The following is a 26,911-nucleotide window of genomic DNA, read 5'->3' on the forward strand; positions in this document are numbered from 1 at the left end:
TTTGGTTTACTCTGTGACTGGATTGAATATACCCAAAAATGTTAACACAGCCATATTTTCAGATCTTTCAAGTGAACTGCCCAGACATCTCAGGACCCTCATCTTTTTTTATCTTTTTGGCAGCCAAGACCACCATAGCGTGAGCATGGAAAAACCCTGTGATAAATTTAGCATTAGGGAAAAATAACATTTCCTGGATTTTGATCAATTAAAAATGGGCTATTATACTTTGTGATCAACAAAATCGATTTAAAAACATTTGGAATCCCTGGATTAGATTTCTCCAGTCAGTCACCATGAGGGGTGGAGCGTGGTGATCAACCGTAAACCTCTTCTTTTTGCCTCTCTTTCCCTTATTTTTTTTTTCGTTATTCCTTCATACAGTTTCTCACTTTGCTCTGTTTTAGGTTCCCACACGTTTGATAGTGGGCTTTAAGGTTGCCCTAAGCCTAGATTATACTGGGTAATGTGTTTTTTTATTATGGCTTTATGTTGGAAAATCTGTCCAAAATGTACTGACCCACTATTGTAACACGGTTGTTGAAATGGTACTTTATTGATCTTGTCTGTCAAAAATTTATTTTCAAAAAAAATATTTGAAAAAAGAATAGGAGATAAATCAGACAAATTAGGACAGAGAGTTCTGGAGAGTGTTGAGGTGGTATGTGTTGAAGTCCTGGAGGGGTGAGCGTGGGAGGAAGTGTCGGGGAACTAGAGGAAGGAGGTCTTGGGAGGAGGAGCTGGATGGGAAGAATCTTGTAAAAGAATACTTGTCTTTCTAGCAGGTTAAAGTGAAACTAAACCCCCTCATCCTTCACAGCCAAGGAAGCTGCCATCTTAGCCTTGGTTTGATCTTCAGTTGCCATAATGTTCCACATGTGAACAGTTATGACACCAGCCATTTGATACCTTGTTAGTTTGCTCGAGAGCTAAGCCAACTATGACAGTCGGGCTGCTATTGTTACTCATTGGAATGTGGCAGATAACATGTCCTCCACTGCATGCCGTGGATCCTCCTGCTAACCCCTATGTCACAACTGTTTCTTACCGTGACCCAGGGGTTGATGAGAGGAACCAAAGCACACAGGGGGGGGGGGGGGGCTGGGGCACGCTATCCCATACCCATCCCCCTTCCACAGTGCAAGGGTTAAATGCTTGTTAAGGATATTGGTTAAAAAAAAAGGCTATAATACAGTAGGTTATTCATCCTTCCTGCAGCCTTTGGAACTTTCCCATCATCAGGGTTGCAGGTAAGCCCTCACTTGTCATCCTTCTATACAGTGCAGGACTATTGGTCCTGAGCCAAGCTTGATGACGTCAGTGTGCCTCCACTAGCCAGAGTACATTAGAGTACAAGCTTCAGGGGACTGGTTACACAGATGGAGGGAGCTTGAAGCCAGAGCAGGAGGTAAAGCAAGTGTTACAGCTTATTGCTCTGTCCCTAGATTTAATGACCATTTAACCCTTTCAGTGCGGGGATGCGGGGGGGGGGGGGGGTTTACTGCAAGGGTCATTTTTGTTATCACGTCTGGAGCATGACTTTAAAGCAGTGTTATACTTTGCAGTGTTTAAAGTGATACTAAACAGAGACGTGTTAATCGTCATAATGCTTTTGCATAAATCATATATATCATAGCACTGTATTTTCATTGTATTCACTATATTCCTCTAAAATACCTTATTCCTGCAGCGCTGTTTGGTTACATAATCTCTCCCTGTTCTTTGGCATCTGCAGGGAAAGTTCCTTGGGCATACTGATGTATGCTCACTACAGTAGGAGTCTGTGTCTGCACAGCCTTGATTGGTGCTGTGTCACTCACATTATAAAAAAAAAAAAAAAAAAAAGAAGAAGAGCAAACACATCAAATGTGTATTGTTTGTGCATTAATATGTTTGTGCATTAATAGGTGTAGGCAGAGTCAAAAATGATTGCGCCCTAGCTTTCATTTTGCATCCAATGCTCCTTTTTTACTTTACAAGTATTAGCAATTATATTTGATATATTTAATACTCATTCATATTAAAACTAAGGCCGCGTACACACGGGCGGACTGTTCGCCCAACTTAGTCCGCTGAACAGTGTTTCAGCGGACAATCCTCTCGTGTGTGGGCTTCAGCGGACTGTTTCAGCGGACAGTCTGACGAATAAAGTCTTACGGAAGTTCCGTAAGACAGTCCGTCCAAACTTGGTTTCATCGGACAGTCCGCTCGTGTGTAGGCTAGTTCGACAGACTAAGTTTGGCGCATGCTCAGAAAGGATTTACACGGCGAAGGTTGCATTGCAGTGTATTGGACGTCTAATTTCTCGTCCAGTCGTACGTGCCGTTCACGTCATCGCGCACGCTTTCAGCGGACTGTCTGCTCATCGTGTGTGGTCAAGTCCGTTCATGCAAATTTTGAACGGACTGTTTGTCGGATTGTTTGACGAACTTAGTTGGGCGAACAGTCCGCCCGTGTGTACGCGGCCTAAGCTTCTTGTGCATTTCTTAGTGAATATAATTAATCAGCATACTATATCCCGCCACCATAGTGTTTTGTAATAGAAAGACACGGAGAAGGAGGGAGAGAGGGGCGTGTCATTTACCACTGTGACTTTTTAGTCATGTTGGCTGCACAGATAAATAAAAGCAGGAAATTAGGAGCTGAGAAGGGAACTGCAATTGGAGCATGCTCCATTGAGGACACCAACTGGTCTACACAATCTCAACCTGTAGTGGGGACAGCTGAAGCCAGGACCAGGTATATTTCACTCTCCGAAAAACAAGTGTTTTATTGGCTTTCTGAGTATGCAGACTCTTGTATAAAGCATGAAATGAGAGTTTTTCATAGCCTGGGTTTAATGACATTTTAAGTTGAGGGTTTGCTGACTGCCTCTAGCTGTCTCCATGAAATGTGTATAAAAATGTCAGTGCTGGAGAAGCCTTTACAGTTTGTTATGCAACAAATATGATTTCAAATTAGATGGCCGACTCCTTTTTCTCTGCATCAGTTGTTATTTACATTTGCCTTTCACAATCTTGTTTTGCGTTGCAAACTCTTTAGCCCCATTTTTGTGGGTTTTTTATTTTTATTTTTAACTGTGCAATTTGCTCTAGGTTTCCAATTTGCCAAATTTGTTTTTAAGAATTCCAGAACAGCTTGTAAAGAATTCCTTTGCAGCATAAAACTTCCCAAAGGACATATTCTGATCACAATCCTGCAATGCAGACTATTTACTTTAGGTGTGCACAGTGTGCAAGTGAGATTTTTTTATAACGGCATTAAGTTACGAGCAATGCACACTTTAAAAAGAAAACTGTGCTCCTCTCTGTAAATCTCCCTTTCTAGGATTGTTCCACGTGCTGCCTTTGTTCATAGCCAGCTGCCAAATAGACGTCTGTAAAGTTATCAATGCGAATTTTAAACAAAACGGCATATTAAATACAAGAACATTGTTTATGGCTAGGTGTGTATTGCCAGACAAGACACAAGCATATGCCAAATATTATGTAAAGTGTATCGTATAATAGGAGAGCAAGAATGTTCTTGCGCACATCTGGGGAACAGAGCTGTCAGAACCAGAGACCAGCTTATATCTAAAGATTACATCATTCAGATCTGTAAAATAGTGGTGTGACTGTCACGTGACTCATTTTGAAATGCATTCTGTGTTGAAATTCATAACTGTCAGATAAGTACATCTTGTAATGTCAACAAAATATCACTTGTTGGAAGTGAGAAGTTGGGGGCTTGTGTTATATTAGCAAACAATATTGGCAACTATGGAAATAATACCTATATATGAGATTATTATTTATATGATATGGATTTAGTTTTTAGTTTCATAGGCCTTTATATTTTTCTGTACATTTATATGCGGACCAAGCTATCCTGCAAAAGTGACAGTTGCAGGGGTTGATAGAAACCAGTGGTCTACAAACCGTGGCCCTCTGGTTGCCTTTTTTTGGCCCTTGGGGCACTATTCCTCCCACTGATATGACACACTACTCTGCCACCTGACACCCCAACATTGGGGCACTATTTCTCCCACTATCAAAAATGGGGTACTATTCCTTCCGATTAAACCAATTATGGGGCACTGTTCGTCCCCCTAATACCAAACGTTTACTCCCACTGATGCCAAAAAAATTCCACTCCCACTGGCCATAGTCCCGCCCTCCTAAAGTCTGAAGAACAATAAACCAGCCCTTTGTTTAGAATGTTTGGATACCACTGGTACAAACCATATAACACTGCAGGATTGGGCGGGGGGGGGGGGGGGGGGGGGGGTTTAAACTTTGTTGTGACGGCTTATAACGCATCAGCTAAGGTTGGACTTTAAAGTGGAACTATAGTATAACTTTAAAGGGGCTGTAAACCCTCAAGGTTTTACACCTTAATGCATTCTATGCATTAAGATGAAAAACCTCCTGTAATGCAGCCCCCTCCGAGCCCCCCTTTTACTTACCTGAGCCTCATAATTCCCGCAACGGGAATGAGCACACCAGCTCCGGCTGGTATCTCGTGTCCTGATTGGATAGATTGATAGTAGTGCAGCAATTGGCTCCCACTGCTAGTAGGGGTGCAACGGATCATCACCGATCCATGATCTGAGCGGTTCACCCTGTTTGGATTGGCACACTACGCGATCTGCGGAGCGCTGCTCTGATCACGTGGCTTTGGAAAGGCCACGGCTTCGGCCTAGCTCCGGAGCGGCAGCCATCCTGGTACACCTGGCGGACGCCGCTGTCTCATCAGAAAGTGATGTTTTGTTGCCGCCATCTTGCTACACCCCACACTCCTGCACAGTAATGATAGAGTGAGAAGGGGCAAGCGTACATCTTGTTACACCCACCGGAGTTATCGATTTCACAGTTATTTTCAACACAAAATGGAGCATTTTCACATTTAACATTTAGTTAAAAGTGAAAATCAGAGGTGTTTTCTGTCACATTAGCAACCATGTAAGGTCAGCAGGTTTGCTGCAGCTTTTAAAATTTAACAGTCCGTCAGATTTACAAATACTGTAATTAAGCATATACCGTATATACTCGAGTATAGGCCGACCCGAATATAAGCCGAGGCCCCCAATTTACCCCCAAAAAACTGGAAAAAATTATTGACTCGTGTATAAGCCGAGGGTGAGACATGCCTGTCCATCCCTGTGTGTCCGTCCATCCCTGTGGGTCCATCCATCCCTGTGTGTGTGTCCATGCATCCGTGTGTGTGTGTGTGTGTGTCCATGCATCTGTGTGTGTGTGTGTGTGTGTGTGTGTGTGTGTGTGTGTGTGTGTGTGTGTGTGTGTGTGTGTGTGTGTGTCCGTGCAGCCTACCTGTGTCCAGCCTGCCTGTGTCCGTCCAGCCTGCGTCCCGTCCAGCCTGCGTCCCGTCCAGCCTGCGTCCCGTCCAGCCTGCGTCCCGTCCCGTCCCGTCCCGGCCCGTCCCGGCCCGTCCCGGCCCGGCCCGTCCCGTCCCGAGCCGAGCCTCCGTCCTTCAGCTCTTCGTCGGCGGCCATTCTAGGATTCAAAAGCCGCGCCTCCGTCGGTGATAGGCGGAACACTCAATTTCCCACTGACTGCTGTTCCGCCTATCGGATGTCCGTGATAGGCGGAACACTCAATTTCCCAGCAGCCTGTGTTCCGCCTATCACGGGCATCGTCTCATCCTCGTCCGTAGTACGAGGATGAGACGATGCCCGTGATAGGCGGAACACAGGCTGCTGGGAAATTCAGTGTTCCGCCTATCACAGGCGAAGGCGGAGCCGGAGGCGCGGCTTTTGAATTCTAGAATGGCCGCTGTCTGTCTGCTCGACACGCTGATCGAGCGGGCAGACAGCGATGACTCGAGTATAAGCCGAGGGGGGCACTTTCAGCCTCAAAAAAGAGGCTGAAAATCTCGGCTTATACTCGAGTATATACGGTAAGCTTCGTTTTGTGTTGAAAATAACAGTGAAAACTAATACTCCAGTGGGTGTAACAAGATTTGTCTTGTCTTTTTTTTTTTGCTGATCTGAAAAATTATCAGATCCGTGACTCTGATCCGAGGAAAGATCCGATCTGTGAGTTTTTTGATCCGTTGCACCCCTAACTGCACTAAGTATAGCTTTAAAGGGGTTGTAAACCCTTGAGGTTTTCCACCTTAATGTGTTCTATGCATTAAGATGAAAAACCTCCTGTCATGCAGAAGCCACCGCCCCCCCCCCCCCCCGGGCCCCCTTTTTACTTACCTAAGCCCCATAATTTCCATGATGGGAACAAGCACACCAGCTCCGGTCGGTGTCTCATGTCCTGATTAGATAGATTGATAGCAGTGCAGCTGCTGTGAATCAAATCCAATGACGTGGGCACCGGGGGGGGGCGAGTCCTGCTGTCTGTGTCAATAGACGCACAGGTGTCTCGAAGGCGAGCTCTTCTCCGACGGGGCACTTCAAAAGAGGTGGAGCCACCAGCGCTGCTGAGGAAAACCAACTGCACAGAGGAGGTAAGTATGATATGTTTATTATACAAAAAAAAAAAAGAGGGTTTAGTAACCATTTAAAAAATTGCCAGCGATTTGGGGGCTATCCAGTTCAATGCAGAGGGTTTCTTAATCAGGTTGAGATATACTTTGAAATGCTGCCCCAGGCGTTTCCCACGGACAGAAGCAAAGTAGGTTTCGTGATATCTTTGCTTTCTGAGAGAGCCTTGGCCTGGGCTAACCCGCTATGGGAGACGCAAAAACCTGTTGTCTTGAGTTACCCTCAGTTTGTGGCCTCCTTTAAAAGGGTTTTTGACGTTCCCGCACGCTCCGCTTCTGCTGCCAAGTGCCTCATGTCCATCAAACAGAGTACAAGAACTATTGCCGACTACGCCATTGAATTCCGTACTCTGGCAGCAGATGTTGCTTGGAACAATGAGACCCTCGTGGCTGCTTTTTCTCATGGTCTCTCGGATTCCATCAAGGATGAGATAGCAGCCCGAGATATACCCACTGAGCTGGAGAGCTCGATCTCGTTTGCCATCCTCATTAACTCCAGACTCAGAGAAAGACTTTCTCTTAAGGAGTGCTTGCGGAAGCCTCCTGTACGTTTGCCTCCGAACTTTGTAGTCCCACCCATGCCTCCCTCACCTCCCATGCCTCCTGGTACCGAGTTGATCAGTGAAGATGAACCCATGCACCTGGGCTTCACGCGTCTCTCTGCGGATGAGAGAGCCTTTAGGAGGAGGGAGAGATTGTGCCTTTATTGTGGCCAGGCAGGTCACTTTTTGAAGTCTTGTGCTACCCGTCCAGGGAACGCCCGAACCTTGAGGTCCTGTCATGGACAGACCTTAGGTGGCGCTGTTTTGTCCCCAGTTATCCAGAAGGATAAGCCCCTGGTTTTGGTCACTCTTTCTTGGGCTGAGTCGTCCATCGAGATACAGGCTCTAATCGACTCTGGGGCCGCATTCCTGTTCATTGATGCTGCATTTGTTTCGCAGCACTCGATTCCGCTGCAGCTGCGTGACACTTCACTTGCCATTGAGGCTCTTGACGGGAGACCTTTACAGCCTGCCCATGTGACTCCTGAGACGGTTCCATTGTCCATGGCCGTAGGGGCTCTTCACCATGATATAATCCAATTCCAAGTTATTTCCTCACCCAGATTTTCGCTGGTTATTGGTTATCCTTGGTTACAGAGGCACAACCTCTCTTTTGATTGGCTCCGTGTTGAGGTTCTCTCCTGGTCACCACAATGCAATGAGACATGCTTCCTGAAGGTATCCAAGGTCCTGTGCACCTCTTCACTCCCCTCCCTGCCGGAGGAGTACCGTGATTTTGGCGATGTCTTTGATAAAGGTCAAGCCGGTAGTTTGCCTCCACACCGCCCTTATGATTACGCAATTGACCTTCAACCTGGTGCCATACCTCCTCGGGGCCGGGTTTACCCTTTGTCGGTCTTGGAGGATAAGGGCATGGAGGAGTATATTGCTGACGCACTTTCTCGAGGTTTCATCCGCAAATCCTCGTCTCCTGCTGGTGCTGGTTTCTTCTTTGTGAAAAAGAAGAGCGGTAAACCGAGACCTTGTATAGATTATAGGGGTCTCAATCGTGTCACGATTAAGAATGCCTACCCGATTCCATTGATTACTTAGTTATTTGACCGCCTCAAAGGAGCAACGGTTTTCACAAAGCTTGACCTGAGAGGGGCATACAATCTCGTGCGCATTAACGAGTGGAAGACTGCGTTTAATACCAGAACAGGCCATTATGAATGCCTGGTAATGCCTTTTGGCCTTTGTAATGCCCCGGCAGTTTTCCAGGAATTTATTAACGATGTCCTCCGAGATTTGTTGCAGTTGTGTGTGGTGGTTTATCTCGATGATATCCTCATATTTTTCAAGTCCCTGGAGAGCCACTACACAGATGTCTGTCGTGCACTTCAGAAACTAAGAGAGAACAATCTCTATTGTAAACTGGAGAAGTGCGAGTTCCATCCTGAACAGGTTACATTCCTCGGCTATGTCATTTCCACTGCTAGTTTTTCAATGGACCCAGAGAAACTTTCGGCAAGTCCTACAGTGGCGTCGACCCGTGGGTTTACATCCTCTGCAGCGTTTCCTGGGCTTTGCCAATTACTATCGGAAGTTTATTTGTAACTTCTCATCTCTAGTCAAGCCTCTGACTGATATGACCAGAAAGGACGGTAACCCACAGAGTTGGTCTCCGGAGTCCATTAAGGCCTTTGAGACTCTCAAGGCTGCCTTTGTTTCTGCTCCTGTGTTGGCACATCCTGATCCTACGTTGCCTTTTATCCTAGAAGTTGATGCTTCTGTCTCAACGTCCTAACTCTAAGAGCGCTATGCTTCCGTGTGTCTACTTTTCCAAGAAATTGTCACCTGCAGAGTGCAATTATGAGATTGGTGACAGAGAGCTGTTGGCGATCATTTTAGCCCTGAAAGAATGGAGACATCTCCTTGAAGGTACCACTGTGCCCGTTCTTATTCTTACTGACCATAAGAATCTTACATTCTTGTCTGAGGTTAAGCGACTCTCTCCCAGAAGGGCGCGATGGGCTCTTTTCCTGTCGAGCTTTAATTACATTGTCTCATTCTTACCCGGTACTAAGAATGTAAGGGCTGATGCCTTGTCACGCCAATTTTCCTCCACTTCCAAGTCGGAGTCGGTTCCGGTTCCTACAATTCCTCCTGATCGTATCTTAGATACGGTTCGCACCAGTCTTACTTCTCCTTTGGGTGACAAAATTCTGCTCAGGTCCATGCTCCTCCTGATAAACCTTGTGACCGCTGCTTTGTCTCAGAGAGTCTCTGTACTGCAGTGCTCCAGACTTATCATTCTCCCAAGGCAGCTGGCCATCCTGGGAAGAATCAACTCATTTGGGCCATCTCCCAACAATTCTGGTGGCCTAGTCTCCGGGCTGATGTTACTGCTTTCGTAGCTGCCTGGTCTGTGTGTGCTCAGAGTAAGACTCCACGACACCTTCCAGTGGGCCTCCTACAACCCATACCCAATGGAGAGAGGCCCTGGACTCAACTGTCTATGGATTTCATTGTGGAATTGCCCAACTCCCAAGGCAACACAGTTATCCTTATGGTGGTTGACCGGTTCTCAAAGATGTGTCATTGTATTCCACTTAAGAAGTTGCCCACCTCTAAGGAACTGGCTTCCATTTTTGCTCGTGAGATCTTTCGCTTACATGGGCTACCCAAGGTGATTGTCTCGGATAGGGGCAGTCAGTTTGTCTCCTGGTTCTGGCGAGCCTTTTGTGCACAGTTGGGAATCCAGCTTGTGTTCTCTTCTGCTTATCACCCGCAGTCTAATGGGGCCACAGAATGAGCCAATCAGTCCTTGGAGCAATTCCTACGTTGCTATATTTCTGACCATCAAAACAACTGGTCTGACCTATTACCTTGGGCAGAGTTTGCTCATAACAGTGCCTTGAATTCTGCCTCCCGAATGTCTCCATTTATGGCGAATTATGGTTTCCAACCTTCCACGTTGCCTGACTCGTTTGTTCCGCAGAGTATTCCTGCATTAGAGGAGCATCTCTGTGGTCTTCGTTCCACTTGGGTACAAGTTCAGGAGGCTTTGCGTCATGCTAATGATAGGTACAGACTCCATGCTGACCGCAGACGCCTGCCAGCGCCTTCCTACCAGGTTGGAGACAGGGTCTGGCTGTCATCTCGCAACCTCCGGCTTCGTGTTCCCTCACTGAAGTTTGCACCTCGGTTCATTGGGCCTTTCCGTATCCTTCACAGGATTAACCCAGTAGCTTACGCGTTGGAACTTCCTCCTAGTATGTGCATCTCAAATGTGTTTCAGGTCTCCTTATTGAAACCGTTGGTCTGTAACCGATTTACCACCTCAGTGCCACGTCCTCACCCTATTCAGGTTGAGAACCATGAGGAGTATGAGGTACAATCCATTGTTGACTCCCGTAGGTTCCGTGGGCGCATACAGTACATGGTGCATTGGAAGGGGTACGAGGAACGCTCCTGGGTTTCATCCTGTGACGTACATGCCCCTGTCCTCCTTCCGCGAGTTCCATAGACAGTTTCCCTTCAAGCCCAGTTGCCCTCCGAGGGGGGGGGGGGGATACTGTCAGGGCTGGCTTAGCCCTTCCTCCTCTGGGCTGGCCGCTCAGCTGTCTGCTAATTGCCAGCTCTCTTCTCTCTCCACAGTTACCAGCTGTTCCTGATGATGCTCGTCTGGCCTGCCTATATAAAGTCTTCCAGCTCATTTCTCCTTTGCCTTCACGTTTGGTTACATCACTAGGAACCATCTCCTGCTGTTGTTTCAAGACTGGCTTACTACATCCCTCCTGGCTTCCATCTTGCTTGCAGTTGCTCTCCCTGGGTCCCTGACTTCTGGACTGGCTGATTACCCGATCTGGTTTATGAACTTTGGACTGGCTGACTACCCGATCTGGCTATTGGACTCTGGGTTGCTTGACTACGCTTTTTCCTATTTACCTTTTTTTTTTTTTTTTTTAACAAACAAGTGTGATTCGATTGTACTTCTGTCTGTCTGTTTCATGGTTCCTGACACAGGGCTAGAGAATTGAATCTGGTGCTCCTGGAACGCATCCAAAAAAAAGTTACTGTATCAGAATCAGCGGCTATTTGAGTTCGTTTTCAAGAACAGTTGCCTGTTAGCATATCTTTCCAGACCTGACTATCAGCCATGCAACATTCGGAGAATTAGGAACTTGGAGGGAATCATAGTTGCACAAAACACAGAAATAATGGAGGCATTTGTTACGCTTTATTCCATGTTATACACCTCTAGAGCTCACTACACTATTGTGGAACTAGTTGACTATCTAACATCTTACTTCCAAAGTTGCAGGATCCTCAGGCTTCACTGCTTGATGCTCTTTTGATGACTGAGGGAATGGGGGGGTCATCCAGTCCTTTGCCATAAATAAAACGTCGGGACCAGATGGATTCCCCATAGAGTGTAACACGCAACTTAGAGCATTACTGATCCCACACTTGCTTCGGCTATATAACTTTGCCCTAAAGATGAGACAGTTGCCGCCCTCCATGTCAGAGGCACCGATTGTCCTTATCCCTAAGCCCCATAAGGACCACCTTCTTTGCTAATCGGTTTCGCTAATAAACTCAGATGTGAAGATTTAAGCCAAAGTGCTTGTCCAGAGATTGAATAGTCATCACTACTCTTATTGGAGCATATCAGACTGGATTCATGCCAGGGCGACTGACTTCCATTAATCTGCGCAAGATTTTCACTAACATGGGCTCTCGGGCTGTTTTGGCCCTGGATGGTCATAAGGCCTTCGACTTTATCAGATGGGTACAACTACTGCATCATAAGCCTACGGCTAGACTAAGAGTAGTTAGTAAATAAGTGAATGCTTCCATATCCAATCCCTTTCTAATAAGGAGAAGCACCAGACAGGGGTGTCCTCTGTCGCCATTGCTGTTCGCACTGGCGATAGAACCCTTGCGGCACTGATACGATCCAGTGGAGCGATTGTGGCATTGACATTTGGGGGTCTGGAAGAAAAGGTATCCCTTTATGCAGACGACATGCTGATATATTTGGCGGACCCCCCGTCGTCTCTCCCAGCCCTGCTTGATACTATCTGGCGGTTTGTTCATTTCTCAGGTTTCCAGGTAAACTGGGACAAATCTCTCCTATTTATGATAGGCCAGACAGCCTCTATAGTGTTCCCTCTGCATGCCCACTACAGATCATCCACTCTTTTCATTATCTGGGGGTTTTGATACATTTTTATGTAGGAGGAGATAGGATGCTGTATCTGGACCCTCTTATTGGTAGATTAAGGAACACACTGAAGATATGGTCAAATCTTCCTTTAACATTACTAGGTAGGATAAATATTTTTAAAATTATTTTTCTGACACGCTTCTTATATTTTGAGTAATTCGCCAATCTATATCACTAAAGCAAAAGTCTTTATGTCCTTCCCACGAGAGTCCATGTTGCCTCCACAACTGTCCAGATTTCTAAAGGCAAATTCAAAGAGATAGGCTCCATCCTCACTAACCTTATCTGGAGGAGAGGAACGGTTTGGATCACAAAAAACACCTTGCATGTACCCGTTTTGGAATAGGGTCTGGTACTTCCTTGCCTTCAAACCTGTTATATGCCCTTGTAACTGGCACATGCGCATTGGTGGTGCTATCCCGAAGCCAACAATGAGGCCACTGCTTTGGAGGCAGCCTCCTTAAACTCTCTGAGCTATTGCCATCCGACTCACAAGCCACGTACTCACCTAATTCCCCAATGTGGGGCAACCCATGGCTGCAAGGATTTTTCCATAGAACAGATGTAGGCTTCTGGTTTAAAGGGGGGGTGAAATCAATCTCCCATGTCTTCCTAGATAACATGTTTCACTCCTTTGCAGATTTTCAAAGAGATTTCGGTCTCCCCCCAAAGCTTATTTCCAATATTTACAGAAACGTCACACTGCCACCACACAGTTTGGCCTTCGTAAGAGATATCCAACCTTCCCTGATTGAATGTTTATGAGCAGATCCCTCTTATACAAAACTTGTCTCTACATGCTATAAAAATCTACTCCACACCACAACCAACAGGCTTTGCGCCACTGAATGTAAATGGCGTTCTGACATACCTTAGCTGACAAAGGATATCTGGCAGGAGGTGATTCCTGTCCAGGTCGCCTCTGTCATTTCATCCTGAGACAAGGTGATCTAAACGAAATTGCTATCTAGGTCCTACTTTATACCCTGCTTGCTTCATAGACTGCATAGAATACCCTAAGAATATAACCCGCTAAGAATATGCATGCATCATACATACTAGGGGGAGTGCAACTTGGGGAGTCAATGGTGGAGAAGGATCTAGGTATTCTGGTGGATCATAAGCTTATTAATGGCAGGCAATGGCAAGCAGTGGTTTCCAAAGCCAGCAAAATCCTTTCTTGTTGTTGCCCTTCTTCTGCTTTATTGAGAGGTATAGACCATGGGTGCTACCATGGGTGCTCAACCTGTGGCCCTCCAGCTGTTGCGCAACTACAAGTGCCATCACGCCTCTGCCTTTGGTAGTCTTGCTTTTACCTACAGTACCTCATGGGTACTGTATTTTACCCCTGTAGAAATCATTAGTAAGACCTCATCTGGAATATACAGTTCAGTTTTGGGCACCAGTTCACAAAAAAGGATATTGGGGGAATTGGAGAAAGTGCAGAGAAGGGCTGCCAAACTGATAAGGAACACGAAGGAGCTCAGCTTTGAGGAAAGATTAGAAGAACTGAATTGATTCTATCTTAAGAAGAGAAGATTTGGGGGGGGGGGATATGATCAACATGTATAAATATATAAGGGGTCTATATAGTGAACTTGGTGTTAAATTATTCACTTTAAGGTCATCACAGAGGACAAGGTGGGCAGTCTCTACATCTGGAGGAAAAGTGATTTAATCTCCAAATACGGATAGGCTTCTTTACAGTAAGAACAGTGAAAATGTGGAATAGACTCCCTCAAGAGACGGTTTTGGCCAGGCCAGCTCAATAGGTTGCTTTAAAAAAACAAGGACTGGATTCTTTCCTAAATGTACATAATATAACTAGACACTAACATTTATAGGAAAAGTTGATCCAGTGAATATCCGATTGCCTCTTGGGGGATCAGGAAGGACATTTTTCCCCGGCTAGAGCAAACTGGATCATGCTTTGCTATTTTTTTTTGTTTGCCTTCCTCTGGATCACTTGTGGGTAGGGGATTGTCTGTATAGGATTGTACATTTTTTTTCCCCTTTTATTGGTTGAACTAGGTGAACTTGCATCTTTTTTCAATCAGACTAACTATATAATCCACGTATGGGATAACCCCATTTTTAATAATCTAATTAGATCTAAAACCAACAGCATGGAAAAGTCAATAACCCTTTTGTGTGTGTAGTTATCACCAAACGTTGTGCTGAACTCATAAATCTAAGCCTGTTCTGTTTTATAGGGAATCCCCTGTGGATTGCAGCATCAACAAATGTAGCAAACTCATTGGTTCGGAGAATAATGGGATGGCTTACAACACCTTCATGGATGAGAAGAGTGCTCCTCCACCAAACATGACAACGAATGAAAGAAGGGTCATTGTGCCTGCAGGTAATTCTTCACTCAAATTGTAATGCGAGGTATGAATGTGCATACATTGAGATGATCTCAATGCTTTTTTTTTTTTTTATGTATCAAGACAATGGAAATTTTGACACATTAAAGTGGTCCTGTCAGCAACTATACAAGTCTGCATGAATCGATTCCTGAATATCACAATATAGAGTAATGCCGCGTACACATGATAGGACTTTTCGGCAGACTTTGTCCGGAGGACCAGCGGACTTTTTGTCCGACGGACCTAGAAATAAAACATGTTTTAAATCTTCCCGCCGAAAGTCCGCCGGACCCAGTTCCTGTTGGGAAGTCCGCTCATCTGTATGCTGGTCCGATGGACCAACTACGACACAACGGCAACTACAGCACCTGCCCATGAGAACGTTTCCAGAGCAATCCTATCGCACTGGTTCTCGGCTACAGGGTACTGTACATCAGGCCCCAGTCTGGTATGGATTTTAAGGGAAACCCCCTATGACGAAAAAACAGCGTGGGGGCCTCCCAAAATCCATACCAGACCCTTATCTGAGCATGCAGCCTGGCCGGTAAGGAACCGCACCAGGCCACATGCCCTCAACATGGGGGGTGGGTGCTTTGGGGAAGGGGGCACCCTGCGGCCTCCCACCCCAAAGCACCTGGTCCCCATGTTGATGAGGACAAGGGCCTCTTCCTGACAACCCTGGCCATTGGTTTCGGGGTCTGCGGGTGGGGGACTTATCGGAATCCGGGAGCCCCTTTTAATAAGGGGGCCCCCACCCTATGTGAATGAGTATGGGGTACATCGTACCCCTACCCATTCACCTGGGGGAAAAAGTGTCAATAAAAAAAAAAAACACACTACACAGGTTTTTAAAAGTAGTTTATTAGGCAGCTTTGGGGTCTTCTTCTCCTCCTTCCATGCTCTCTCCCGCTGTAATGCCGTGGACACGGTGCAAGGCGACTTATATAGGCATAAGGGACGGGGTCACCAGGTGATGTCACACGGTGAACCCCGCTCCTTATGACGTCAGGGTCCCAGCATGCCCCGGGACTGTGGCGTCATAAGGGGTGGGGTCACCAGGTGAAATCACCCGGCGACCCTCGCCCCTTATGCCTATATAAGTGTATAAGCGCGCACCGTGTCCACGGCATTACAGCGGGAAAAAGCGTGGTGTCAACATCGGAAGAACAGAAGAAGGAAGGAGGAGAAGAAGACAATGACGACGAAGAAGAAAGCTGGGCTACCACTAGCAAAAGAGCGGCAAAATAGCAGAAGATAGCGGAGGAGCCCGGTGAGAAGAACCGAAAAGCGCAGAGAAGTGGGAAGAAGACCCCCGGAGCAGCCTAATAAACTACTTTAAAAACCTGTGTAGTGTGCACCAGGTGAATGGGTAGGGGTACGATGTACCCCATACATTCACATAGGGCGTGGGGCCAGGATACGGGGACCCGCTTATTAAAGGGGGCTCCCGGATTCCGATAAGCCCCCTGCCCGCAGACCCCTACAACCAATGGCCAGGGTTGTCGGAAGAGGCCCTTATCCTCATCAACATGGGAACAAGGCATTTTGGGGTGGGGTGGCCGCAGGACGCCCCCCTTCCCCAAAGTAACCACCATGTTTAGGGAATGCGGCCTGGCCTGGTAGGGGACCCTCACGCCATTTTTCGGCATGGGGGTTACCCTTAAAATCCATGCCAGGCGATGGGGCTCGCAAGGTGTCAATCTCGGCGATGAAAGCGGCGAGATTGACTTCCTTCTCTAGTCCCGTCGTACCTGGAGTCATGTTCAAAATGAATGGAGTCATTTGGAAAGTCCGTCGGACCTCTGCCAAAAGTCCGTCGGGAAATCCGCCGGAACAAGTCTGCCAGAAAGTCCGATCGTGTGTACGCGGCATAACAGTATAATTTTTTTAAACAATCGCTACCTTTTCTCTTTTGAAAATGGCATTAGTCTGCTGCAGACAGGAAGAGGCATTTCCTCAGCCCCCTTCCCACTGATCAGACTGTACAACTTTGTACTTTGTAACTTTGTAACAAGTCACAAGGTGAGAAACTGCAGCCACAGCTGATCTGTGTCAGACATTTGTGAGCACAGCCATGAACTGCGTAGGCACTAGGATTTCCATGATTGTGTCATCTCTGAGCTTTAATCTCAGTCTAGGAAGTTCCTATTGACCTTGGATACCTGAAGAAAGATGGCTCCATCTTTCTGGAGGAAAAAGCAGATGAAGGCATTGGTCAGGTGGAGTAATAAATACCAGTAAGAGTCACACTGACACATTACTAAGCATGCTGCACTTAACATAAAAAAATATATTTGATGCGGTGGTGGGGAATCATCAGTGGCTCTCCTGCCTGACACTCAGCCATCACAACATGCTGAGTAAATCTCAGACCTGTTTTTTTTTTTTTTATAAGCTTTTGCCGTGAATGAAATGAGGTCTAGTGCATGCATTTGTCTACTCTTTTTTTCTGCATCCACATAAAGGATTGCAATGCAGATCTGTTACAAAGAAACCTGAAGATAGAGCTGGTTTAGATGCCTACAGAAGCAGGATATACAGTCATGCAATGTTAAAGAAATAGAACATGAATTTCAGGAAAATAGGCAAAAAATTAAATGTCGCTACTCAAAATGACACTTAAAGAGGAAGTAAACATTGATGAGTTTACTTCCTCTTTGATTCCATGCAAAGACAAAGCATCGCATAGTAGTCCATTATGTGTCACTTACCTGACACAGAAGCCAGCGAAGTCACCGCTGTCCCCTGTAGTCCAGCGCATTCCATCTTCTCGGTGGGGTCTCGCAGCTCCGCCGCTGTCATTCGGCAAAGCCGCGATGACATCACTCCCGCACATGCGCACGGGAGCTGACACGCGCGGCAGCTCCATCGTTGAAAATGCCGCGCTCAGTGCGCCTGCGCGCCACTGTCTACGGCGCATGTGCCAGTACGGTGCCAGTATTCAGGCAAATATCTCCTAAACCGTATAGGTTTAGGAGATATTTCTTGGACCTACAGGTAATACTTAATCCAGGCTTACCTGTAAGTCAAAGTGTGTTGTAAGGGTTTACAACCACTTTAACTCTCAATTTACGCAGCGCTTTACATATTTTTGTTGTACATTCACATCAGTCCCTGCCCTCAAGGAGCTTACAATCTAAAGGTTCTGTACATTCATACATACACATGCTAAGGACAATTTAGACAGGAGCCGACTAACCTACCAGCATGTCTTTGTAGTGTGGGAGGAAACCTACGCAGGCACAGGGAGAACTCCAGACAGGTAGTGCCATGGGTTGGGATTCAAACCAATGACCCTAGTGCTGCTAGGCAGAAGTGCTAACTACTTAGCCACTGTTCTAAATTATATTTTAGTATGTATTCTTAACTCAGAATTGTACCTTTTATTGCCTCCTCCAAATTCCTTTGTTTTGCTGCTGTGATCCAACTTCCTGTTAGAGGATGGCTATATTCGTTCTCTATGGTCCCACTGTACGTAGTAATATAACCAGCCTCTCTTGCTTGTTCCCAAGATGGGCTAGGGACTATGGGATTTGTAGTGTGCATAGAGCAGTGCACATGTCTGCAACTTACCTGCAAACTGAAGCAAGGAGGAAAGGAGAAGTTTGGGAGCTCAAGGAGGCAAAAAAAATAGATTACAATGACAAATAGTGGATGTGTATGGATTATTTTTGGAGAATAAGGATACTGTTTAGTGTCACTTTAAAGCTCCATCTAATTTTTTTTTCTTGGCCTAAAGTGTAAGGATTATTCCTGTCTGTAGCACTGTCAGGCCATTTTTTTTGTATCAGCAGGACAGGAAATGGTTGAGGATTTCCCCAATATGGAGGCAGATAATAATTTATGATCTCATTTATACATGCAGGCTGCCAAAAAGAGGAGGTTTCTTAAAGTGTAATGCATTGTGCAGTTGAAACACTAACTGATGTTTTTTAAGATAGAATAGCAATTAGTCCTGATGAAGGGAAAGCATGACTCTTGAAATGTGTTGGCTTCTAGTGCTCCATGCTTCTAAAATAGACTCATTTCAAGTGTTTAGCATTATTTACACTATATGCTAAACTGTAAGGTGCCATATGTGTTTTTTTTTTTTTTTTAACAATTGTGATTTTGCTTGTGTCTTCATGGTATATACAAGACTATGGCAGTCCTTGCGGGTTATATGAGCAACCAGTGCTTTAGATTCTGCATTATTGTGGCCTGTATGCATCTCCAAGAATCTTCAGTCTGGCACCAGTGTAATTTTTCCTCAGTGTAAGTTTTAAATAAATAAAACCACTTAGGAGGTTCTAAAGCAGCCATACATGATTTTTTTTTGTTTTTTGCCTTCAACTAGCAAATTTAAACAGAAAAAACAAAAAACAAACATTCCTCCATGCAAACACTTGAGATGAATGATGGAATCGCTCCCGCTGAGCTATTGTATTCTGACAGCAAGGAGACTTCCCTACTGTCAGAATATACTGATTAGCACCGTTGGCTATAGGAAGTTTTCCAACAGGCTGGTTGTACAGAAGTCAATTGGTAGATCGACTTCTGTTCAACCAGCCTGCCCGTACATGGATCAAGATTTAGCCAGTCCCGGCTGAACCGGCCAAATTTCAATCCAAGTTTACCCGGCTTTACCCTTCCCAACGCTATCCAAAATGTGTAAAAATGTTGGCGAGATAACACATTCAGATCTCATGTATCAGTTATTGCTGAAATAGTTCCATTTGTGAGCTATATCCTGTTTTTGATTACAAAATCATTAAGTGGCTCTGCTTTTCCCTATACAGATCCCATGTTGTGGAGTCAGGATCACGTACGGCAGTGGCTGGAATGGGCCATTAAGGAATATGGACTGATAGACATTGACTCGTCCCTCTTCCAGAACTTAGAAGGAAAGGATCTCTGCAAAATGACAAAGGAAGATTTCCTACGCACCACATCTCTTTACAATACGGAGGTTCTACTTTCTCATCTCAGCTACCTCAGGGAAAGTGAGTGTCACCATGTTCATCGTCAGATTCACCAAGCAGCTTCTTCCAGCTCTTCAGCATTGGAAGTGTCCAGGTCAAGATATTCAGGTTACAGTAACCACTCTACCATAATGGGTCCAACTTGTAATCCATCAGTAGTAGGCAGGGAGACCCACCTCGCATTTATAGGGGGAACCATTTTTTTATATTCCATAGCACTCCAGTCTGTTACAGCCCCTTGTCCTTCATGTTAAAAGTGGAACCAAAGCATTAAATGTAAAGAGCAATTTGAAAAAAAAAACAAAAAACAGGTGTAATAAAGCAATGTTGGTCAATGCATTATATATGAGGGGGCTCAAGGGTGGCCCCAACATCACCAAAGGGGCGCGTATAATATTTAGTGAGTTTGATTCTACGGAAAACGGTCAGGCAGAAGACATGCTGTAAGAGTTGTTGGGAAACTTGAAATATGCTTCAGAAGACTGCTAGAGGTTACAGCACTTACCAGCCCCTTTACCAATCAATGCTTCCACATTTGTGCTCCAACTTTAAAATACTAGAATACACAGTAGGGTTGATATACTAAAATTGGAGGGTGCAAAATTTGGTGCAGCTTTTCAAAGAAATCAATTGGCTTCCATTTTCTTTTTTGTCAAACCTTAACCACTTCCCGACCGGCGCACCACAATGTATGGTCGTCAGAATGGCATGGGCAGGCAAATTGGCGTACAGGTACGTCCATTTGAAATTGCCGCCGTGTGATTGCGTGCATGTGCCAGTGGGGACTCCCGTAAATCCGGTCACGGGTCCCGCGGACTCAATCGCCGTGGGGATATCCGTGAACGTCTTGCGGGGAGGCTGAACGGGGAGATGCGGAAGTAAACAGCATGTCCCCGTTCTGCCTAGCAACAAGCGACACTGATCTCTGGTCCCTGTGATTGGAGCAGAGATCAGTGTTCACTAACACACAGCCACGCCCCCCACAGTTAGTAAAACGCCCCTAGGACACACTTAACCCCTACACTGCCACCCCCTGGTTAACCCCTTCACTGCCAGTGTCATTTACACAGGAATCAGTGCATTTGTATAGCACTGATTTCTGTATAAATAACAATGGCCCCAAAAATGTTTTTTTTTTTTACCAAAAATATGTAGAAAAATACGTATCAGCCTAAACTGAGGAAACTATTTTTTTTATATATATATTTTTGGGGGATATTTATTATAGCAAAAAGTAAAAAATTATGTTTTTTTTTCAAAATTGGCGCTCTTTTTTTGTTTATAGTGCAAAAATTTAAAACCGCAGGGGTGATCAAATACCACCAAAAGAAAGTTCTCTTTGTGGGAAAAAAGGACGTCAATTTTCTTTAGGAGCCACATCGCACGACCGCGCAATTGTCAGTTAAAGCGACGCAGAGCAGAATCGCAAAAAGTGGTCTGGTCTTAAGCCAGCAAACCGGTCCGGTTAAAAGCCGATTGGCTACCATGCACAGCTGTACCAGATTTTGCACTATCCAGTTTTAGCAAATTAAGCCCTGTCTTCAGGCGTTCTAAGTGCCGCACAATAACTGCTAAATGGCTGCGATTTCCTTTGGGTACCAGCGATTTAACATTTATCTAAATCCATAAAATATAATATATTGCAGCTGATCAGTCCTTATATGTAAAAGCTGCATTTGTTTTCTATTTTTAGGCTTCTATCCTTTATTTTCTCAGTGACTCTGCCACAATACATTTCCTGTTTTGGGGTAACAATGCTCACTCACTGTATTGTATCTATGGAGGAGCAGCACTGTCAACCTAGGCGGCTCTTTTTATTTGAATTGCATTCTCTTCATCTCCATTACATAGAGAGGCAATGAAGTGTTGTTCACAGAAGAAATACACCAATTAGCCATAACTTAATAACTGCTGACAGGTTAAGTGATTATCTTGTTGCAATTGCATCTGAAAGTAGATGGGATATAGTAGGCAGCAAGAAAACATGTTGTCCATGAAGTTATTGTGTTGAAAGCAGAAAAAAATTGGCAATGCAGTTTGTCGTGTATGGGGCTGTAAAGCCACAGACTACTCGGGGTGTCCATGCTGACCCATGTCCACAGCAAAAAGTACTTACAATGGGCACATGAGCATCATAACTGGACCACAGAGCAATGAAAGAAGGTGATGGCCTTGTCTAATGATTCATGCTTTCTTTTTCATCATATGGCACCAGGATGCAGTAAGGGAAGAAGGCGAGCCGGTGGGGGGGAAGTGTGATGCTTTGGGCAATGCTCTGCTGGAAACCCTTGGTCATGCCATATTTATGAATGTTATGTGCTGGAAAAACAAGTCTTATCCATTGAAGCCTCACCTCGCAACTTACAGGACTTAAAAGGAATGGTTACTGATGTCACTGACAGCTTGATGCCAGATACCACAGCATACCTTCAGGTCTAGCAGCATCCACACATTGACAGGTCAGGGCTGTTTTGGCAGCAAAAAGGGCTAGTTTGGCCTACAAAAGGGGGACCCACTCAATATTACTTACAAGGACGCTGGATTTCTTTAAGGGTGGACATTATTTTTTTTCTGTCCTTGCAGCAAATGTACCTAACCCTGGAAAAATAAAACAAATGCAGCTACCAGGACTGCTAGGCTGCACTATATTATATTATTTTTCTTGGGTTTCAGTAACCTTCGAAAAGGCAGTTCAAACAGCACAGAATCTCTTCAGGCAGCCCAAAGGCGGCACTAGCTAATTGGTTGGTCCTTATGATCACTATGCCAAGTGCTAAAAAAATGGTTTGGGAAGCATACACTTTGCATTCTTATGGGGAGTAAGTGCTTCCAGAGCAAGGAACTATTCACCAAGGCCCTGTGGTGGGAATCTTAGGCTGTGTCAAAGTAGCACAGTACCTAGGTCCTTACCTAGGACTACTTGGAGAAAATGTAAACATGTTGGATGGTACAAAGCGCACATGCATATTATTTCTACCACATAGTAGTGGACATAGCTGTGCCAATGAACAGGGGGGTGTGGGGGTTGGTGCACACCTAGGAAGGGTCTGTTCATTCTATCCAGGCAGTGATAATTGTCAGCACCTTTCTGGTTCTACGTGTGCTCCACCTCTGCTCTTTGTACATAGCTCAGACTGCACTTTGCTGTCCCACACAAGGAGAACAGGAAACCTCTGTATCCGCCTCCTATTTCCCCGGGACACAGCACACATCTGCATCCCATGTGCCACCAATCTGACCAATCTCCTATACTGCACAATCGCTCCCGACCTCTGACCTGAGTTACACTGGGGTCATAGAACAGTGGCAGCCAGGACTGCTAGTACTATGTGCGCAGATTAACCCTTTTGCAAGCTAGCCAGCTCTGCAGATGTATAGCAGGACCTTGCCTATATTTGTTGCCTTTGTTTTTCTCTGAAGATTAGATATAATAATATAGCTTTGCGACATAGAAGTCCACAAATAGACCTGTTTCCTTCATCAAAATAAACTACCCGTATGTCATCTGTGAATGTTCCAGGCATTAGTAGCAGGGCACTTATAACCTCACAATTAGCAGGCGTTTTTTTTTTTTTTTTCAGGGAACCATTACAAATCATTGCAATCTTATCAAAGTTTTTACACGTTAAAGTGGAGCTCCACCAAAAAAGGGGAAGCTCTGCTAGTTTGCTTCCCCCTTTCTCCGCTGCCACATTTGCCACCTTTCAGGGGGAGCAGATAACTAAAATGCCACTAAAAATAAATTGAAATTTGACATTGAAATTAACACTCCTCTATTACATAAAAATGACTCCCCCACACGCATGGGATCTCCATCCCCATGACTAAGCTTCAGGGGGCGGAGCAAAACACATTGGGGGAGTGGCCTGGCAGGAGCCCAGGATGAGGTGGTCTATTTCACCATCACACAACCCCGTGGATGTGCGGCATCAGGGATTCCCTCCTTACTTTTTCCAGTGACATAAGAATAAGTAGGGGCATCTACTAAGCTACTAAAGGAAAAATAAATTAAGAAAAAGGCATTCTTTATTTTTTCTTCTTAATATATTCAGGTAATATGTGCAATGGCATTACAGCCAATAGAGTTTACATTTTTTTTTTTTTTTTTTTATATTTAAAGTGGCACTTCTGTTTGTCAAAAAGCAATATTTTGGTTTGTTTATGAAACTTGGGTTTTATTTATAAAAACTTTATATATTACAACAGCTAAATCTGTGTCTGTCTGTTAGAAAAAAATTGTGTCTGTAGTGCATGTTCAACCCTTAATACCATAAAAAATAACGTTATATTTTACTCCAGTAGTATATAATGAATTTGGCAATTTTAAAGAAATGGTTAATTCATTAAAATTTAACTAACCCCATTCGATTTTAGCCTGCCAATATGTACTTTAGGTTTTAGATGACTAAAAAACTAAAACAATTTGGATGGCTAAAATAAAAATAAAAATAAAATGGCATTTTAGTCAAAAAGACTATGACCAAGGCCTCATGCACACTGGATGTTATAAAAACAGCAGTACCATTAGCTGTAGAAAGCTGTAGCTGTAGAATGAGTTTTGCAGCATTTTTTTGCTGTAGCGTCTTTTAGCAAAACTATATTCTCACAAAACCTTATGGCTCAAAAACACTGATAAACACAGAATAGTCGTGTTTTCAGTGTTTTTTTTTAGCATTTTTAAGCTATTACCAGAGTGTTTTTACAGCTTAGAAAACTCTTAAAACCCACTAGTTCTGTTTTTTTTTTTTCAGGCAGAAAACGCTCCAGCCAAAAACAGTTGATAACAGCCAATGTGTGCATGGGCACATAGGATAACATGCTGGGGAGTTTACTGGTTGCAGAAAAAAACAAAACACCCGAAGCCAAAAACAGCAGCTGTAAAAACATCCAGTGTGCATTACTAAATTGAAATTTGACATCAAAATTAACACTGCTGTCAAGAAGGTCCATGTTTAGGCACTTCCTGTTCTAGAAAAAAATGGGTGGCCTCAGAATATATTATTTAGTGAATAAAAAATGTAAACATTTGTACCATCATTCGAAACTAAATGGAATATAGAGGTTTGGGAGTCTGGACCCCAACCAGAACTCACCAGAGGCAAGGGAGCAGGTGGACTATATCGGTACAGTGTGGGAAAAATACAAAATACAAAACCATTGCCCAGAGCAATGGTGCAAACCATTGCACAGAGCCCCCCGCACCCAAAAGCACTTTGTCCCAGTTGGTGGGGACAAGGGCCTCTTCACCGACAACCCTGGCCGGTGGTTGCTGGGGTCTGCAGGCGGAGGGCTCATCGGAATCTGGAAGCCCCCAGATCCCAGGCCCCCACCCTATGTGAAAGAGTATGGGGTACATGGTACCCCTACCCATTCACCCAAAAAATAAAAGTGTCAAGAATGAAAACAGTACACAGTTTTTTAAAGTAATTTATTAGGGCAGCTCCGGCATCTCTTCTGATTTATTCTCCCTCCTGCAATGTCTTTATCCTCCAGTTATTTTCCCTCCTCCGCTAATGTCTTCTCCCCCTCTCCAGTTCTTCTCCTCTCTCTCCGCTGATGTCTTCCATGCCTATCTGGTTCTTCTGCCGGGTCTTCTTCCTCTGTTCTTCCTCCGATGATCTCTCAATGCTCTTTCCTGGTGTAATACTAGGTCCGCCGTGTACCATTACTTATAAAGACATGGGGTGGGGCCAGAGAGCATTTACTAGCATCAGGTGTTTTTACAGCTCTAATACCGCGCCTCAAAAAGTGCTGGTCCTGTTTTTTTTTTTTTTTTTGCAGCTGGACAACGCCTATGCCACTTACAGCTCCTAAAAGCCTGTGTGTGCATGAAGCCACAGAATAACATGGTGCAGCGTTTTTAACCACTTAACAACCGGCCCATAGCCGAATGACGGCTACAGGGCGGTTGTTTAACTCTGGGAGGCCGTCATATGACGTCCTCCCAGAATTCCGCTCTTGCGTGCCCCTTGGGGCGCGCACTCGAGAGCATCCGTGACCGCCGGGTCCACAGGACCGGAGCATCATGGATCACGGTAAACGGCCACTCATCGCGGCCGTTTACCACGTGATCGCTCCAAATGACGGAGTGATCACTTGTAAACAAACCGGCGTCATGTTATGACGCCAGTTCCTCCCTCCCCCTCTCTGTACCGATCGGTACAGCGGAGGGAGAAGAGATCGGTGTCAGCAGCACTGTGGGCTGCATCTGCAGTGCCCACATTGCTGCTCACCGAAATGTAACCCCTCAATTCCCTGCCAATACTCTGCAATACCCGCCAATACTCGGCAATACCCGCCAATACTCGGCAGTACCCGCCAATACTCGGCAGTACCCGCCAATACTCTGCAGTACCCGCCAATACTCTGCAGTACCCGCCAATACTCTGCAGTACAATTCCAGCCAATACTCTGCAATACCCTGCCAATACTCTGAAATACCCTGCCATAAATTGCCATACCTGAAGATACCCAGCCATACCCGGAGATACCCTGCAATACCCAGCCATAGACACCCCCGCCGCCCTCTGGTGCTTCTACCGACTCGCCAATACGATCAAAGCCAGAATCTTTTTTATTTTTTATTTCAGGCTATCCAGCTTAGAGGTGAGATGTGGGGTCTTATTGACCCCATATCTCACTGTAAAGAGGACCTGTCATGCCATAGTCCTATTACAAGGGATGTTTACATTCCTTGTAATAGGAATAAAAGTGATCAAAAAAGTTATTTTTGGGGAAAAAAATGTCAAACTAAAATAAATAAAGTCAAATGAACAATAAGAAAACATTTTTTTTTTTTTAAAGCGTCCCTATCCCCATGTGCTCGCATGCAGAAGTGAACGCATATGTAAGTCCTGCCCACATATGAAAACGGTGTTCAAACCACACATGTGAGGTATCGCTGCGAACGTTAGAGCGAGAGCAATAATTCTAGCCCTAGACCTCCTCTGTAACTCAAAACATGTAACCAGTAAAAAAAATTTAAAGCGTCGCCTATGGGGATTTTTAAGTAGTGACGTTTGGCGCCATTCCACGAGCGTGTGCAATTTTGAAGAGTGACATGTTAGGTATCTATTTACTCGGCGTAACTTCATCTTTCACATTATACAAAAATTGAGCTAACTTTAAAGTGTTTTTTTTTTTTTTTAAAAGCACAGAATTGTTTTTTTTTCCAAAAAAAAGCATTCGAAAAATTGCTGTGCAAATACCGTGCGAGATAAAAAGTTGCAACAACCACCATTGTATTCTCCAGGGTGTTTGCTAAAAAAACATATGATTCTATGTAATTTTCTAGCAAATAAATTATGATTTTTACATGTAGGAGAGAAATGTCAGAATTGGCCTGGATGCTCCAGAACGCCTGATGGCGCT

At 44.9% G+C, this 26,911-nt stretch overlaps 1 protein-coding gene across 2 annotated transcripts in view; it reads left to right on the plus strand.

The window, feature by feature from the left end:
- FLI1 (Fli-1 proto-oncogene, ETS transcription factor) overlaps window positions 1-26,911 on the plus strand; it is a 144,911-nt gene that overhangs the window by 61,957 nt on the left and 56,043 nt on the right. For both annotated transcript variants that reach the window (XM_077457850.1, XM_077457851.1), the window contains exons 3-4: window positions 14,424-14,572; window positions 19,358-19,561. In XM_077457850.1, coding sequence (XP_077313976.1) covers window positions 14,424-14,572; window positions 19,358-19,561 — 353 coding nt within the window. The remainder of the gene's footprint in view (window positions 1-14,423; window positions 14,573-19,357; window positions 19,562-26,911) is intronic.

This window comes from Lithobates pipiens, unplaced genomic scaffold (genome assembly GCF_037356315.1).
Source record: "Lithobates pipiens isolate NorthernLeopardFrog02 unplaced genomic scaffold, aLitPip1_a1.2 Scaffold_27, whole genome shotgun sequence".
Classification (NCBI taxonomy): Eukaryota; Metazoa; Chordata; class Amphibia; order Anura; family Ranidae; genus Lithobates; species Lithobates pipiens.